Source organism: Arabidopsis lyrata (assembly GCF_000004255.2).
Source record: "Arabidopsis lyrata subsp. lyrata unplaced genomic scaffold ARALYscaffold_2, whole genome shotgun sequence".
In the NCBI taxonomy this organism is placed as follows: domain Eukaryota; kingdom Viridiplantae; phylum Streptophyta; class Magnoliopsida; order Brassicales; family Brassicaceae; genus Arabidopsis; species Arabidopsis lyrata.
This window is the reverse complement of record NW_003302554.1, coordinates 17832425-17850007: the sequence shown is the minus strand read 5'-3', so window position 1 is coordinate 17850007 and position 17583 is coordinate 17832425. Positions and strand designations below refer to the sequence as shown.

General features: G+C 36.8%; 3 protein-coding genes across 4 annotated transcripts; 1 reads left to right on the top strand and 2 right to left on the bottom strand.

Annotated features, from left to right (window-relative positions):
• Positions 1-3483: 3483 nt before the first annotated feature.
• Positions 3484-5125, top strand: LOC9323768. The gene is made up of 2 exons (XM_002889118.2): positions 3484-4148; positions 4393-5125. Exons 1-2 carry the CDS (start codon positions 3780-3782, stop codon positions 4984-4986), a joined length of 963 nt encoding a protein of 320 aa, XP_002889164.1. The 5' UTR covers positions 3484-3779; the 3' UTR covers positions 4987-5125.
• A 1768-nt stretch (positions 5126-6893) lies between these two features.
• Positions 6894-10251, bottom strand: LOC9323767 (auxin response factor 17). 2 transcript variants are annotated; one of them, XM_002887657.2, is made up of 4 exons: positions 10065-10251; positions 8916-9998; positions 7772-8476; positions 6894-7228 (listed from the first exon to the last, which is right to left on the bottom strand). In XM_002887657.2, exons 2-3 carry the CDS (start codon positions 9981-9983, stop codon positions 7826-7828), a joined length of 1719 nt encoding a protein of 572 aa, XP_002887703.1. In that variant the 5' UTR covers positions 9984-9998; positions 10065-10251; the 3' UTR covers positions 6894-7228; positions 7772-7825. The 2 variants fall into 2 exon arrangements, with proteins under 2 accessions (XP_002887703.1, XP_020891389.1); XM_021035730.1 differs by having other exon boundaries at positions 8916-9989.
• Positions 10252-12552: 2301 nt separating this feature from the next.
• On the bottom strand, positions 12553-14655 carry LOC9325227 (probable eukaryotic translation initiation factor 5-2). The gene is made up of 2 exons (XM_021035561.1): positions 14544-14655; positions 12553-14245 (listed from the first exon to the last, which is right to left on the bottom strand). The coding sequence occupies exon 2, from the start codon at positions 14028-14030 to the stop codon at positions 12708-12710; it is 1323 nt and encodes a 440-aa protein (XP_020891220.1). The 5' UTR covers positions 14031-14245; positions 14544-14655; the 3' UTR covers positions 12553-12707.
• Positions 14656-17583: the final 2928 nt, after the last annotated feature.

Here is a 17583-nt window from a genome sequence, read left to right as displayed (position 1 = left end):
AATACCAAGGAGCCTTTTGCGTCTGGGTACATGGCAGTAAAGTCGGATATGTCCAAGGCATTTGACCGTGTTGAGTGGAGTTACCTTAGATCTTTACTGTTAGCTCTTGGCTTCCAACTGGTTTGGGTTAATTGGATAATGAAGTGTGTATCCTCTGTAACTTATTCTGTGTTAATCAATGACAAAGCTTCCGGATTGATTGTGCCTGAGAGAGGATTAAGACAGGGAGATCCCTTATCCCCCTTCCTCTTTGTCCTTTGTACCGAGGGTCTTACCCATCTTTTAAATAGGGCACAAATGGAAGGAAAGATCTCTGGTTTTCAATTCTTAGAGGCGGGACCAGTCATTCATCATTTGCTTTTCGCAGATGACAGTTTGTTTCTATGCAAGGCGAATATTGATCAAGCTATCTCGCTGCAAAGTATCCTGGCTGCTTATGGGGCTGCGACTGGTCAAGTGATAAATGTGAACAAGTCTTCCATTTCGTTTGGGAAAAATGTTCAGAATCAGATAAAATCTGACCTCCAAAGACAGCTAGGGATTAATAACGAGGGAGGAGCAGGTACTTATTTGGGTTTACCGGAGTGCTTCAGTGGCTCAAAGATTGAGATGTTGGGTTTATTAAGGATAGAGTAAAAAGTAAACTTTCTAGGTGGTTTTCTAGAATTCTATCTCAGGGCGGTAAGGAAGTGATGCTGAAGACGGTTGCGATGGCAATGCCGGTGTTTGCTATGTCTTGCTTCAAATTCCCTAAATCTACATGCGCTAATTTATCTAGTGCGATGGTTGACTTCTGGTGGAGCTCATTTGAACATGCCAGGAAGATTCATTGGCAAAGCTGGGACAGGTTGTGCCTTCCTAAGCATCTAGGAGGAATGGGATTCAAGGACATTGGTCTTTTTAATCAGGCCTTATTGGCCAAACAGGCCTGGAGAATCTTTCAATGCCCTGACAGTCTCTTCTCAAGGTTTATGAAAAGCAGGTATTTCTCTGGTGGCCAATTCTTACAGGCAGCAATGTCTAACAAACCCTCCTTCGGTTGGAGAAGTATTATGCACGGCCGTGAGCTGTTGATTAAAGGTTTGGTGAATAGAGTGGGTAATGGGTCAAGTATAAGAGTTTGGGCAGATTATTGGCTTGATGATGATGGAATGAGAGCACCGTGGATCAAAAATAACCTTATTGATATCAATCTCAAGGTTAGTGCTCTCATTGACTTTGAACGAAGAGATTGGAATGGAAGTGTGCTGGAAGAGTTTTTTTTTCCTGAGGACATCATTAAAATAAAGGCTACTAAACCAGTGGTTGGGGTTGCTGATTTTATGGTTTAGAAGCATAACAGGAGTGGTGATTTTTCGGTTAAATCTGGTTATTGGCTAGCTGCTCAGACAGCCAAGGAGCCATTGATTAAAGAAGCTTCTGCACAACCGTCAATTAATATCTTGAAAGAGCAAGTGTGGAAGCTTCAAACTGAACCAAAAATCAAGGTATTTTTGTGGAAAATGCTTAGTAGTGCCTTGCCAGTTGGAGACATGTTGTCACACAGGAAAATGAAAGTGGACGGAAGATGCCAGATGTGTGGGCAGGATGAGGAATCAATTTTCCATATTCTCTTTGCTTGTTCTCTTTCTAGACAGGTCTGGGCTCTTTCAGCCTATCCGGCTCCTTGTGGTGGCTTTGAGAATACTTCTGTTTTTGCTCACATTCATCATTTTCTGATTAATAGAGACAATCTGAGCTGGCCAAAAGAAATCAGAAAAAGCTTCCCTTGGATACTGTGGAGATTATGGAAGAATAGAAACAGTTTTGTTTTTGAAAGCAAATCTTTTTCCCCTTTCGAAACAGCTCAGAAAATTAAAGAAGATGTGAATGGGTGGTTTGCTGCTCAGAGTCTTGATTCTGGTCTGGTTCAGGAAGCAGGGATAGAGGTTGGGCTTTTGGCTGAGGTTAGTCCTTCTGTGATTGGTGAGGTTTGGTCTCCTCCTCCTAGTGGTTGGGTAAAATGTAACGTTGGGGTTTTGTGGTCTAGAAGAAATTCGGTTGCAGGGGCTGCGTGGGTTTTAAGAGACGAAGTTGGTATGGTCCTAATTCATAGCAGGAGGGCCTTTTCTCATATTTTGAGTCTTCAAGATGCTAGTCTATTCAGTTTGGTGTGGGCTGTTGAAAGCATGGTGAGTCACAAACTGTGTAAGGTAGTGTTTGCTTTTGAAGATAGTGTGTTAGTTGGAGCAGTGAACAGGCCAAAAGCTTGGCCTTCTTTCAGGTTCCACTCAATGGAGGTACTATCAGTTTTAAAGTTGGTTTCGGATTGGAGTTTGGTTTCTGAGAAGAGCTCTGCTAATAGAGAAGCTGCTCTCATTGCAAAAAGTGTAACAGTGGATTGCAGGCTGAGGTCTTATGTGGCTACTGGCTTTCCCTTTTGGTTATCTGGTCTGTTTTGCAGTGAGAGAGTTCTATCTTCTAGGTGATGGCCAATTTTTTGTGCGTTTGAGCTTCTTTCTTTTGTTGCGACCATTGATTTGTTTCTTTGGAAGCGTTGCTGAGGTCGTGCCTTTTTGTTGGGCCTTCTTTTTTTGTATAGTTATGGGCTTTCCTCAAGTCCACTATGTAACTCATCCAATTAATACAAATTCTCAAGTTGACCAAAAAAAAAAATTGTTATTCAGCATTATCTATCTCGATCCATTGACCCATTAGTATTGAGTTATTGATCTATTACTACAAATCATCACACAATCAAGTTTGCTTGTTGATTTCATTTGTTAGACAAGATTACGTAATGGTTACAGAATACCTGTAACTTACTGATGTACACATTTACACATTCAACTTTTGTTGTGATTCAAACTATTTTTACAAAAAGCTATACTAAAAATATATACTCCATCCGTTTCGTTTTAGTTGTCGTTTAAGGTTTGTTGTGATTCAAACTATTTTACAAAAAGCTATACTAAAAAAAATATAAAACAAGGTGCAGAAGTTCTAAACCAAATGATAATTGTAATTCAATTTCTTTGTTTTTTTTTTTTTTTTGTGTGTCAAGGAGTTATATGCAGAATGCAGTGAGTCATAACTAGTAAAGCATGAAATGGTATTAGATGCCTTCGTGAAAATGCAAAAGTCGTATACTAAATTACTAGAGATATTCGATTATTTATGTACTGAAAGCATGATCGATATTCTTTCTACTAATCATCAATTAATAGAGATTTTATTCGGACAAAGAATCATCCTAATAATCCCAAAGAGAAAAAAAGAAAGATATGAACAACTTCTAGAAAGAAAAATTACTAATATTCTAATATTATTTATGTCTCCAATGTATCAGAAAATAGATGACAAATATATATGGACTCCATGAAAAATTAATCTATTAGTTATTGTCTTTCTTATTTAGTTCAAAAACCCTCTTAATATGCCTTTGTTATTGTACTTTTCCAAATTTCAACTCTTCTTTTTTTTTTTTTTTTGCTGAATACAATTTCTTTCCATAAGAAATTTAAGTAAAAAATATGAAAAATTGAGATATTAGTATTACCAATGATCATTTTCCTCTTCTATAGGAAACAACCATCATTGCTCCAAACAATCACTTTCATCCTTACATAATCTCTTTGCTTCTTCTTCTTCTTCTTATTCTCTTTCTCTCTCACTCTCTTTTTCATCTATACACACACATCCAAAATCTCTATATAACCTTTTAATTCTCTCCTTCCCAAATCTCTCTCCCTATAATCATCAATCAAGCAAACACCAAATATATTTTTGAAGGGTCAATAATGGATCAGTCTTGTACAAACTCAGTAAATGGATTCTACTCGTTTCTAAACAGATCAATGGAAGATCTCGAAAGAGTTTATCTTTCCAACAACTTCATGTCCTTACAGTTTCTACAGAGAGTGATCTGTCTTCTAAGAACCTCTCACTCTCATCTCACACTTCTTGTCCAGAAACTTAACCTCCCTGTCGGTGACAAGTGGCTCGACGACTACATGGACGAAACCTCCAAGCTTTGGGACGTCTGCCACGTCATCAAATCCGCTATCTCCTCCATCGAAAGCTTTTGCTCCTCCGCTATTTCCATTACCTCCACCCTCGACGGCCACTACCACCACCGTCGTCTCCTCTCCCCTCAAATTTCCCGGCAGGTATGTAAATGTCTTTTTTGGACTGTCACAAATTATTTGTAGGTCCTAGTGCAAAATTTATATTAAAATACTCATTAACAAACATAACAAAACATTATATTTATATTCAACATTATTTTGATTTATTAAAAAAATTAAGTTAATTCAAGTTGATTATATATATGTATATATATTTTAAATATGATTTTGAGTTTTTTTTTTGCTTGTTCTTGAAAACTTTGTATATTTTTTTGGTATGGGACAGGTGATACGAGCGATATCTGGATGTAGGAGAGAAGCGGTGGGGATAGAAGAAGAAAACAGAGCATTAATGGAGAATCGTATTCAAAGGTTTCCTTTTTGGTCGGAGCAAGTTACTACGACGGCGATGGAGTCTTCCAAGATACAAAACGGATTCAGCGGTTTCCGAGGAGTGATGAACACGATGAAGAACATAAACTCTTTACTTCTCGTGATCTTGATGCAAGGTCTTGTTTATTATATCCCCGGAGACACAACGGCAGCGACGGTTCCGCCGGGAACGATGGTGAGGTTGAAGCAGAGAGTGGCGGCGGAAATGGAGAGGATTGGGATGAGGAAAGGGATGATGATGTATGAGTATAGGAGAAGCAAGACGGCGATGGAGGAGCTTAAGGCGGAGTTGGAACGGCGGTGTTGCGGAGGAGGAGGAGAGGAGGAGGCGGCGGAGAAAGGGTTGAGAGAAAGAGTTGAGAATTTGAAAGGAAGTGTTGGGAATTTGAGGAATGGAACAGAGAGTATTGTTGCTCAGATTGATGATTTCTTTGATGATATTGTTGATGGTAGGAAAATGCTTTTGGATTATTGTAGCCACAGGTGATGCATAATAATTGGGGTTTATTAGGCTTTTTTAGATGAATCAGATTATTAATTAATCTCCTCTCTAATTCATAATATATGTTTTTTACTATTGTTGTTGTTGTTGTTCTTCTTTAATCTTGAAATTCGGAACAGAGAGTTAATATGGTGCCTGCTTACAAATACTCTTTGTAGAAGTTAAAATGTGAAAGTTAAAAAGCTTTCTAAGGAAAAGATTCCATTTGAATCTTCCTCTATTACACTTTTTTTTGGCCGTTGTGGGTTGCTTTTGAATAAAAATTGACTGCAAAAGAGAGTAGTAGTGTGACAGTTGTCTTGTCTATACGGAAAAGTGTTGCAGGGGAAGGTAATAAAATGAATGTGGTCAAGACAAAGAAAAAAAAAGGTAATAAAATGAAAAACAGCAAATGATTAAAACCTGAGGATTGGACTTGATTTGACTTAGCTGCAAGACAGACTGAGAGAGAAAGAAAGCATCTCGTGCTCTTCTTTTTTATGATGAGTTTTTTTTTTTTTTAATTAGCAAGTTCTTGTTTTTTTCTCCAATATTTATCATGTTTATATAGTAGTATTTGGTCAGTTTGATGCGTTTTGATTCATTTGTTTTGTTCAATCCGTTCGTTACACATATTTTATTTCGGTGTTACCAACTTACTATTCAAACTTTAAATTATAAGAAGAGGGAGAGAGGTCAGCTTTATCAAACATCAATAAACAGAAAAACAAAAGTATGATAAAAAGCTATTTGGAAAGTGTTTTTTACTAGAAAACTTCAGTCAGGCTTTGCCTCTTCCGCAGAGGACACCACTCCTCTCCTGATGTTCTTCTTTCACACTTTTTACCATACAAAACTTCACCCACTTGCTATTTATTTTTATTTTGAAATAGCATTTTGATATCGAATAATTACATTTATTTGGATTTTTGTCTTTATGTAATACTTCTTTCATCAGAGAGAGTATGATTGAAGTCAGAACCAGGAATGATTTGTGTTTCCCCAACACATAACCATATTTCTGAAACTTTCTTATTTACTTTTGTTGTTGTTGTCCTTACACTCTCAATTTTGCGCTACAGGCTGTAACTTACAGCTAATTGTTCAAGAACAGGTTCTTCTATCTTTATCAAACCATTACCACTTCAGGTAACTTAAATTAAGGCCTGGTCCACTTTCCCAAGTACACATAAACATTGAAACAATCTGATGTTGATCTAGTTTTACCAAATTCATAAAATGTTGTGAGCCTCCACTCAATGTCTTTGCCTTCTCCAAGTCGTCTTAATTGCTGCTAATCAAACCAACCTAATAGTATATTTTTGTCTCATACAGGGCCGGCCCAGACCTAAAGCCCATCAAGCAGGTGCTTTAGGCATCAGATAATATTTTAATTTTTAAGGGGCATCAAATTTCAAAAAAGATCTTGTAGTACAGTGGTTAATGTCTCATTTATAGCGGGAGTTGACGAGTTCAAGTGACTTTAAGACGAAATTTTAATATTTTTTTGTATTTTTGTTGATTAATGGATAACAAAATATTTTTGGGCTTTAGGCATTCAAATCCTTTGGACCGGCCTGGTCTCATTGATTGCTAATCAAACCAACCCTAACTTACTGACAAATTGGCGATGCTATAGATGATCCGTAACTAGATTTAATGAATCACAGAGAACAGAACATAAAGGAGTCAGAAAAGTGTAGGAGCCTAGGAGGGACCTTCCTTGAGAGCTTACTTTATTTATTACTCTTATTAGGGAATAAAAAATGGTACGTCAATTATTTGCAGTCTCTTTTATTTATTAGGATTTAGGAATATTAATTAAAAGCGAAAAACAGTTAATACACTCTCTCTGGTTGGCGCCGTAACTTAGATTCATCAATAGGCAGCAAAAAAAGCCCATAGCATCGGGATTGAATAAAGCATTGAATTATTTACTGTTTTTACTCTGCATAAACAGCACGAGTCTTCTAAACTCTTAAGACATGTTTAGGTAAAAACAATCCAGACATTTACCCCCAATAAAATAGTTAAAGATTAGGAGAGGAGCGAGATGTTCATCAAATGTGTCTGAGAAATTGGTAAAAAAAGAAAGTAAAAACAGATTGTCACGTGGCAAAGAAAAAACCAGAGAAAAGTCAATGCAGAAAGAAACACCAGAAGATTTTATATATATATAATAGTACTACTGCTACTACTTGGGCTGGGACATGGGAGATTCCTACAGCACCACTTCCTTCACTTTAACCTGTGAAAACTCACAAACAAAAGAAAAGTATAAATCCAATCCAAGCTTGAGGATGTGCAACATTATTATATTCGCATATAAGCAGCTTCAAGCTTTCTGCAAATCAAAATTGTAACGAAACCACACAATTCTTCATAGTTCAGATGCATTAAGGAGCCAATTCTGTTCTCATACAATGTAAATGAGACCCAAAAAAAGGGATACAAAACAGTAGAAATTGTAAATAGCAGCGGTTAATCAAAGCATACCAAGTACTGTGAAAGAGAGAATGGATTGTTATCATATGAAGAACTATCTTAATACATCTTTGATGAATCAGGAAAGCTTATGCTTTGAAAGGTCAATCCAAGTAATGTTCAAGTTCCAAATTCCAATTAACTCAAGGCGATTACTGAAGAGATAGAGATAGTTTTCACAAGTATCATTGGTCATATCAGAAAATCATAAATGTGTTACCTAGTCTACATAATTGGCTTGTTCAAAACAGTAATAAAAGCTTTAGCAACTGATTCAATAGATAATTGTACTTGCGATAGATCATACCTTGGCAGCTGTAACCTGCGTGGCTGTTGGAATGTTTAGGCACCTACAGAATCTTCACACGCTTGGTGGACCACGACCATGTGACAAGGACAATTGTGTCTCATTGTCGCTGGACTCTTTGCTGCCATCCTCTTCACACAAGCCAGACTCTGCAGGGCCGCTCTCAGAATGCTCCTGCACGTTAATGGTCTTGCCAAATAACCGAATCGAGTTAGGTTTGGCTGAAATGGGGGCTCGGTTTCCAACCAGGTCGTTTCCAGAGGACAGATTAGTGGTGTTGCTATTAGGCGATAAGTTATCTGATGGCGGACTGCCAAAATTCATCTCAGTCGACACTTTTCCCAACCCGGTTGGAAGCGGACTGAAGAAGTTATTGGTGCATGACTGGGGAGGATTCTCTCCAATGAATCCGGTTGGATTGAAAGACCCAAAATCATATTGCCTGGCTCCCTGCATGCCAGCAGGAAATGTAGAATACGGGAACATATAAGGACTTGGATCAGGTGCTGCTGCACTAGACAGTCCTCTTTGAGAATAGGGGATATCTCCGTCATCTCCACTCAAGAACCCCCCGGGTTGTGGATACTTCAACCTCTTTGCTGGAGGGAAAGTGGCATGAAGTTGAGTTGCATTTGCAACAATTTCCACTTGCCAAGGATTCACCCTCTTCACGTTTTGCAGAATCTCAGGTTCATCCCATGTGATCTATGCAAGTTCAAAACAAAGGAACTAATCAGAGGAAGCAGAGTGTATTGGCAAAAAAAGGAGTATCTTAAGACTAAATCTAGTTTAACAAACACAATGTACAATGCGTGGCCAAAGAAGGATAATGAAAAGCAACTCTACATCACGGAAGCTCAACACAAACAATACCAAACCAAATCTTCCAGTTTCAATTCCATCTCATCTTTATAGAAGATGAATCTGAGACAGAACATTCATTTTCGTATGAATTAACTTATCAAAATATGTGGCTTCAACACAACACAGCAATCAAAATAACATCAAAAACCCAATTGGCATTTGAACTACTCCTGAAAGGCTTGCACACAATAATCTATATAAGATCGATTCTGAATTGTTCCATCAACTGCTCCATCAGAGAGATAAAAAGAGCAAAGAGCATTCAAAAATCATCATATACCTGAAGCTGTTTCCAAGGAGATCCACGCCATGGACCAGTTTCTTGATAAGTAGAGGAAACAATGCCTTGAAACCAAGTGATCCGAGAGGAATCCTCAGTCTCCATAGCCATCTTGACTCGAGTCCCAGGAGTCCAAAACACAGACATGGAGGACTCAACATCTTCAGCTCTCACCACAAATTCTGACCATCCAGCAGTCGGATAATACGCCACCTCAAATGGCAATCCCTTAGCTGCTCTATTGATCGCCTCCGTCACAGCCTCAGCGGTCAATTTCCCTTTCCCAGACCTCCTAAACGTCTTCTTCGCACTCCCGTCATCTTCCTTAGCAACGCTACTCTGGCTGTAATAGCCGTTGTACTCATCCCCGCCGTAATAGCTGCTTCCTCCGCCGCTGCTTGAGATCGGTGTTCGCCTAACACCCATAAACATCTCATCTGCAGCTTTCTTCATAAACACCACCGAATCGCCAGCGATTAGCTTCTTGCTATTCACGAACTTGCTCCATCCGGTGGTTAACAAGTGACGCCTCGGTGTACCGCGATAGATATGCCTGAAATCCCAAACAGCTCCATGGATATCGGTGATGTAGAGCTTCTGAACCGGTGGATCGATTTGAAAATCAAGCGGAGGAAAGACGGAATCAGCACAGAAACGAGGAACCGAAAATCCACCTCCATTGTTAGCATCAGAAGGCGTGAGAATCTTGGCGAAGGTAGTCACCTTGTTGTTATCATCAACATCGCCATCGTATCTACCGAATCTTGAATAATTAGTCGGAGTAAACTGCTCCTGCGTCACCGGTTGAAGAACAAGGTGAGCAAAAACCTCGTCAGTGATCGGATCGGCGAGCAACTGGATGGAAGTGATGAGACATGGAACCGGAGAGGTAGACGAAGGAAGAGTAGAGATGAGAGGGCAACAGTGCTCCACATGACCTTGAGGGAAGTAGTAAACCCTAGAGTAGAGGAGAGGGATCTGAACGGAGGCACCAGCACAAGCGCGCCAGATCCTTGGGTCGACTTGACGGTGGTTGATGTCACCGGCGGTTGCCGACGGCGGTGACATAGGTATCTGTTATCACTGTAAACGAAGTCAGCGAAAGAAGAAGAAGAAGAGGTAGGTACTGTTAGAGAGATAGAGAGAGACCGTGGTGTCTGAGAAAGAGAGAATTGAAACGGGCATAGAACGGAAGCGAAAGCGGAGGGATAGGAGAGAGATAATAGCGAATTACTGTTACGGTGCTACGGGATTTTCTTTTTGATTTTGTTTCTGTCAAATATTACCACACGACAACAAACTTTTAATATCTCTCTCACTAACCTGCTCTTTCTAACCGTCCGATCTTTAGCGCGTGAATCTTACTCTCTATCTTTTTGGTTTCTCATTTATTTTTTTCCCTATTTTTTAGGTTCAATTAATGATGTTCTTTTTTTTATCTTTTTTAACACACTGAAGAACTAAGAAATGCATTTAAGAAAAACTGAAAAAGGGAATATTTCTGTAGATTTTTAGAATGATTAGAGAAAAATTATGTAAATTTATATGGTAGATTAATTATGGGTTGCTATGCCTACGTTAAAGGTAGTGTTTTTTTTAGCTAGCACTTTGAATCAAGATTTGTGCAATTTGGAATGAATTATTGAGTATATAATAGAAAGAAAAAAAATCATAATTTGTGTAATAATATGACCATTTTCATGTTTTGAGGAATTAGGTGTATTAAAATTTACAATGTCGCTTCACTTTGTTTGTTGTCAATATTTTTTGTTTATTTTTTAAAATGTGTTTTTTTTTCTTACGGTATATTTTTGTTCTTATACAAAAGTAGAATTATCATTTTTCTACAAAATCAAAGAAAATCCAAGTGGATCAGTTTCGAAATTATAAAGGATTGTGCGGTTGCAATTAGCAAGTTGTCTTACTTTAATCTATTTTAATTTGAGAACAAGATAATTTCAGATAAAAGATCTAAACCATATCCAAATGGAAAAAAAAAAGGATATTAAAATAGATCCCTGATTCCTTTTTTCTGTTAATATATTTGGGAAATAGCGCGTTGATCCTCTGCGCGTGGGAAAATCATACAGTGGCCCATTAAAAATGTCTGTTGTAATACTTTTTTTTAATAAATATTTTCTTTTGTAACCAAAAATTATAGTTAAATAAAAGATTCGAAACGAGTTTTTTTTTTTTTACTACTTTTTTAAATAGTAGTATTTTTCAGTGTTAACTAACTCAAATTCGAGTTATATGTTTTTAATTTTGTAAGTGTTTTATGATTATCTAATTGCAAGAAACAAATTTCAAACATTCCTAACTGAAATATACTATTTAAACCGGTTGAACCAACTTTTATTTAGATTACAGTAGTTTTTTATTTGGTTATCCACTACTTTTTCACAACATATAAAACATACCGACAATTTATTAAGGAAAATAAAGTACAATTTCGTCTGCTTTTATTTTGTACAGATGTAAGAAAAGCTTTACATCTTTTTTGTTTTTGTTTGTTTGGTGAAAACATCTTTTTTGTTTGTCACAATCCCTATCCAAATATATATTTTTGTCCATTATGTTTTACCCAATATTTCTATAAATTAAAGTGATAACCCTGACCATTTATTTTGTAATTTGGATTGTATTAAATGCTAGAAAGCAAGGAAGCTTCGTCGGAGGTCCGTTTCCCGCTTCGGAATCTTAGTCGAAATCGGAAGCTCTTGGAAGCTTTCAGAATCTCGCTTCCATAACGCTTCTAAAAAATTTATTTTGGATGCTCTTTGGAAGCTTACGATTCTATTTTGGAAGCGCAAGTGCGTTTCCATTTAAAAAATTTGATGTCCCAAAATAAATAAGAAATATGAAATTTTTGACTATGAACTATTTGACTTTTCTCTATTGTAAACGTACACTATTTGATTTTTAAATATAGAGAGATATTTAGAATTTATGTATTAGATTTGTATGTTAATTATAATTTTTTATATGATATAATGTTTAATGTTATATATATATATATATTAATTTTTATATACGCTTCCAACACGTACCCACTTTCTATAATTTTTATAAAAATCGTTTACACGTTTCCAAACGATTCGATTCCGCGTATCCGTTTCTAATTCCATGCAACCTAGATTAAATGGCAAGTCGTCTTTAGTCTACCTTTTTCACTTTAATCCCTTAAATCTTTTATTGTCAAAAATTATCTCTCAATAAAAAGGTTGGTATAAAAATATTAAATCCCTTTCGTCATTATATTTTGCAAAGTGGACATCCTTGGCGCGTGGGAAAAGCAGATAGATGGGTGGTCAGTTAGGAATGTTTGTTGTGATTTGTATAGTATCAATTAGTTTTTATTTAATATATATTTTTTTCGACGGCACATATAAATAAATTTAAACAAAAAACCTAAAAAACAAAAGACAGAGAATGCAATTTATTATGCTCCCGTTGAAACGAGCCTCTGCTTCTGTTTTTCGCATGTTTCGAATTTTTGTTGATATAAGGCCCACTATCACATCATGGTTACGTTTTAATAAATAAAGTCAATGACCAATGAAACCTTCTTAAACATAAATATTTCCCAAAGTCGCCTAAACCATCACAAACAAAGCATTAAGTCCTCAACGACAACTTTGAGAAATATAGCACTTTTTCAAATCTAATAGATTATATGTTTCTTTATAAGAGCACTGCAAAAAGATTTAAGAGTTCTGAAAACTGACGAATAAATTATAAGAAATCCCGCAAAAAAAGTGAAAAACAGTAAAGAGGAAAGAAAAAAATGTCTCAATCTTCCTCTTCGGACTCCGACTCAGCGCTCTGGAGCCACTCCACAAAAGGCTTAACATTCTTCCAAACCGGGGAGCTTTTGTCAACTCCGGTGAAACCCTTTTCGTACCAATCCAACACAAACTCTTCCTCAATGATGTCTTGGTCGTACAATGCTTTAAGAACCAGAGCCACCTCTTTCAACGCTTCTTCGTTTCCATTCTTTCCACAGAATGTCCCAATCGAATTGAGCAGATGCATCTGTGATCCATCCTCTTGCGTTGTTGCAGCAGCCGCTAAGTAATTCTTCTTCTTCATCACTTCTTTGGAGAATCCTTTGCCCACGCCGTCAAAGAGAACATTGAAGAGTGCGTCTATGATGTCTTGTGGAGGATCAGAGAGAGAGGAGATGAAACTCTTGAACTCGCTTATTGGTGACCCTTTCTTCAGATATTCTTTCATATCCTGCACGAGATTCTTCTCTTGCGGAGGTCTCTCAGTTTTCACAACATCCCCATTCGGTTTGCTTTTGGGCGCCTTTTTCTCTTCCGCTTCCACTGTAGAGAGCATCACCATTTCGACAGTTACAGGACTCAACTGTTCTTTCATTCTTTTCTCAGCAGCTTCTCGGGAAGTATCAGTTTGCCACTGGACACCATCATCATCGTCTTCATCCTCATCCACATCCTGTGCATTCTCATCATGCTTTGGGCTTATATCCTCGTCAGAAGAATGGTTCTTGGAAGTCTTAGAAGAAGCATCCTTCCCGTTAGACAATGCTTTCTTCTTAGCTTCCTTCTTCAGCTTTCTCTGCTCCTCATCAGCTAGCTCGCCTTCTTTAAGCCTCTCCTTCTCAGCTTTTCTCATTGCTTTCTTGTCCTTTGACACCTTCTTCTGCTCAGGTGGGTTCTTGAGAATGAAATTAGTCAACTTGTCCCTCATGTCAACCTCAGAGATAAACCCGCAAGCAGCACACTTGAGATTCACCATCTGCGTCTTTGTGATAATGATCTCAGTCTCAGGGTTACCACATCCATAGCACTGGACATACTTCTTGATGAAATTCTCCAAAAGCCCAGCAAGCTTAGACGTGTTGTGAGCCCCATTCACAAGCGATGTCCCAGTCTTCTCGTCAAATTTGGACTGCGCCCCAAGCTCGCAACCAAAGTACTTTGTGGTATAAGAAGGTGGCCTCGCCAAGGCTTTGGCAATCTCAACATTGTTGATAATGTTGGTCTTAATGCCGTTACCTTTGCCTTCAGTCTTGGTAACCATCTTAGGCATCTTGTACCTGTAGAAGGCATCGTTACGGTTGGAAGCACCAATGTTCTGCAGCGCCATCTTGTTGAAGTGTTTTCTTCTTAGCTCAAAAACTGGACAGAAATAGGAGGGATCTCCGGTTTGAAGATGCGAGAACCTAAAGTGATGGAGGAACTAGTAGTAGTCCTTAATTCTGGATGTAGGATAGTGTTTACCAAGCAACCAGATTGACAACAAAACGGAGATATCTTGTCAGACATAAAAGAGAGCTTCGAAATTCGATTCGTAGGTCCACGCTGCAGAAACAAACAATGAACCAAAGAATTAGAAACAAAATCTGATTCAATCATCATTAACGTTACAAAATCAATAAGCAAAGGCACAAATTTTCGGATTCTGTGTCAAAACCTAATCAATCTATAAGATTCATGAATCCTAAACGAAACCCAGACTTGCGATTATCAATCATCACGAAATTTTCAATCGTTAGCTCAAAATAACAAAAATCAAACGAAACCGCTCTAACAAAGCAAATCAGAAACAACCACAAGAACAAATCTCGAAGAAGAACAAGATCTGGAGAAATAAAAATACCTCTTTGTTGAATCGAAGAAGAGGAGGAATCAAAACGCTGAAAATATTGACAAAGGAATTGGAGATTTCTTAAGAGAGGCGTTTGGTTTAAATAAGAGGAGAAATTAGGTTTAACTTATGAATGAATTTTGGAAAATACCCCAAATATTCATTTCTTTTTTGTTATTTCCTTTTCTTTTTTTTTTCCTTTTTACTTTTTCTATTTTCCGTTTCAAATTATATTTCCTTCTCCGCAAGTAATTTATGGGAAAACAAAAAAAAAATCCATGAAACGTGCCTTGTCATATTTATTATAGACCGTGTTATTGATTTATTAATTGTAACTTGTAAGACACAAATAAAATCACAACTTCTGTAAATTTATATTCCATAAATAAGAATTAATTTTTTTTTACCTTAGATTGGTATATTATATGCTGGTCTTAATTTAGTTGATACAATTTTGGGAAATTGTTAAAAATGCCCTTTTTGGTGTGCCCTTTTTCAAAAAATGCCCCTTTTAGATGTCCATTTTCAAAAATGCCCCTTTTAAATCTGAAATTTCTATAAAGTTCTATTAGGTTTATAAGGTACTTATGGATGATAACTACTACTTGGAGACTCGATCCAAGTATTTATAAGGTTTTATAAGGTGTTTTTAAAGGTTTTACAAGTTATTTTAAAGGATTTTTAAGGTTTTTCAAAGGTTTTACAAGATATTTTAAAGGTTTTTAAAGGTATTTAAAATGCATTTATAAGGTATTTATAAAGTATTTATAAGATTTTAGATACATAGAAATGTAGTTTGTGTATGTTTTAATAATGTTACATACATATTTGGGTAAATCTTATATTTTTAAGAACATTTTTTATAAAGTTTTAAAGAAGAGGCATTTTTGAAAAGTGGCATTAAAAAATGGGCATTTTTGCAAAAGCTCCTATAATTTTCTTTTGGGTACCCAAATTTTGGAAAATCATATCATTACTCTATGAGCACTTTTTAGTTTTAATTTTTGAGATTAATCTAATTGAATTAAAAGTTAATAGATGAGAAACAAGATTAATAAATATATTAAAGTATAATTGTAGATATTTTCTTTGAAATAATGTTAAATAAAAATAATAATTACAATGATTTATTATGTGTATTAATTATGTAATATAATATTATAAATTAAAAAGGCTACTATCGTGTGTATCAAGATTAGTATGTATATCTGTTATGTGAATCTTAAAATATAATTTTAGAAAATTAATAGACACATAAACAAATCAAATCAAGATTAAGTTTGAAGATGTGTCACTATTAGAATAAAATCTATAAGATAATGATTGAAGTATCAAACTTGTTTGTGATCCGATATTTAGGGGATTTGGAAAATAGTTACACAACCTCTTCGGAGACAGACCAGAGACTCTGTTCTGAGTGTTGAAGATGCAAGAACCAGACTCGTACCAATTGCTCCACCAACAACGGAGATCGTAGATTGTTACCAAAGTTCGGAATTGTGTTGTCTCTGTGAAAAAGGGTATCCGAAAGAAAACGAGATTGTTCATAAAACAAAATGCAATCACATGTTTCACGCAACTTGTATCTCTCGTTACTTGTTGCACACTCCTCGATGCCCTGTTTGCTCCGTTGAGTTACCACCTGCCGACATCCGAACTCTTCTCTTCTTCTAAAACAAGACAATATTTGATTGAATTCGTCTATCCAAGTTTTGATTTCACTGTTTCTTGTTTTTGATCTCTTTTACTTGTGATTATTTTCCTTCACTTTTCATTTGTAATTGAAATTTTTTGCTGCCATCATTCATCGTTGTACAAATTAAGCCTCACTCACTAGCGCATGTCAGATGACCAGGCAAGTCCTGCATTGTGTCAACATCATTCTAATTTTATGATACCCGAAATGCTTTGGAACAAAGTTCTATTGGAAAGGGTAAGCAAGCAATAACGTTTTACACCTGGACAGTAACTTCACACCTGCGTTCGTGAAGAACAACAGATCGCAGTCACAATTTGGATGCTTTACGATCTGATATTGGCGTTGATGTTTGGAAACACATGTCGAAGAAGTTGCTGTGAAGACCAAATGTTGTGCTTTGATAAAATGCTTATCAGAAGAAGGAGAGAGAAGCACTAAAGTAAAAAGCAGACAAGAGGTTTTGATCCAAGAAGAGACAGCCACATATACAAGATTTCAACTACCAAATGTGGCACAAATAAACTACAAACAATTTCAGGGTTGGAATTTGGTCAATTTCAGGGCTGTTGCAACTGCTCAAGTGGGAATTTTGCTTAACCAAGAGACAGTCTCTTGGTTCAGTTCAACAGAACATGAAGAAGAATGCTGTTCAAACAAGATGATACATACTGTTTTCAGTTGGTTCAATTATCTCTCTTAAACTACGCCAATATCAACAAAAAACCAGTGTTTCAGAAGCTGGCAAACGAATGGACATATGCAACTTTACATTTTCAGGAGGAGTCAACAAGGGACCAGCATATTGAAGGGTGAAGAGGTTAAAGTTTATGAGGTTCGATGTTCAAATACAAAGAGACAGAAAGAAGAGTGCAATTTATGAACTTGGCAACTTGGGGAACTGCAACAGTTGTGCTTTTGAAATGGTTGCAGAGTTGGAGTCGCAACAAAGGAGCTTCCAAGCTTTTTGTAAGGATGTGACATATCTTGCTAAAGTCCATTTGCTGAACATATATACATCTTCTCCTTTGGGCTATCAGATGCAACCTGAAGAAATTGTTGTTTTTTGATATGATACAAAAGGTCCTCTTGAAGGCACAGAATTACAGTATGTGCTGCATTTCAATCAAAATTTTCATGTATCTCTGATTTAACAATGGCAACAGTCCGATGAGTTTCTCTGATTCTGGCTCTCCACTGCCTCATGCTCGCTGTGTTCTGTATGTTCCAAGGACTCTTTGTGTTTCTCACTCTTCTCTGATTCTTCTTCGGCTTGGTTACAATCGCTAGTCTTGAAATGAGCTCTGAGATTATCCTGCAACAAACTTCTATCATCAGTCTTTACCTAATTTCTCT

Excerpts from the sequence above, each read along its gene's own strand:
- LOC9323768 (XM_002889118.2), top strand. The coding sequence starts at position 3,780 with ATGGATCAGTCTTGTACAAACTCAGTAAATGGATTCTACTCGTTTCTA. Across the intron at positions 4,149-4,392 it reads CCCCTCAAATTTCCCGGCAG|GTGATACGAGCGATATCTGG; the intron begins GTATGTAAATGT and ends GGTATGGGACAG.
- LOC9323767 (XM_021035730.1), bottom strand. The coding sequence starts at position 10,100 with ATGCCCGTTTCAATTCTCTCTTTCTCAGACACCACG. Across the intron at positions 9,990-10,064 it reads TCTCTTTCTCAGACACCACG|ATACCTATGTCACCGCCGTC; the intron begins GTCTCTCTCTAT and ends CAGTGATAACAG. Across the intron at positions 8,477-8,915 it reads CTCCTTGGAAACAGCTTCAG|ATCACATGGGATGAACCTGA; the intron begins GTATATGATGAT and ends GAACTTGCATAG.
- LOC9325227 (XM_021035561.1), bottom strand. The coding sequence starts at position 14,030 with ATGGCGCTGCAGAACATTGGTGCTTCCAACCGTAACGATGCCTTCTAC.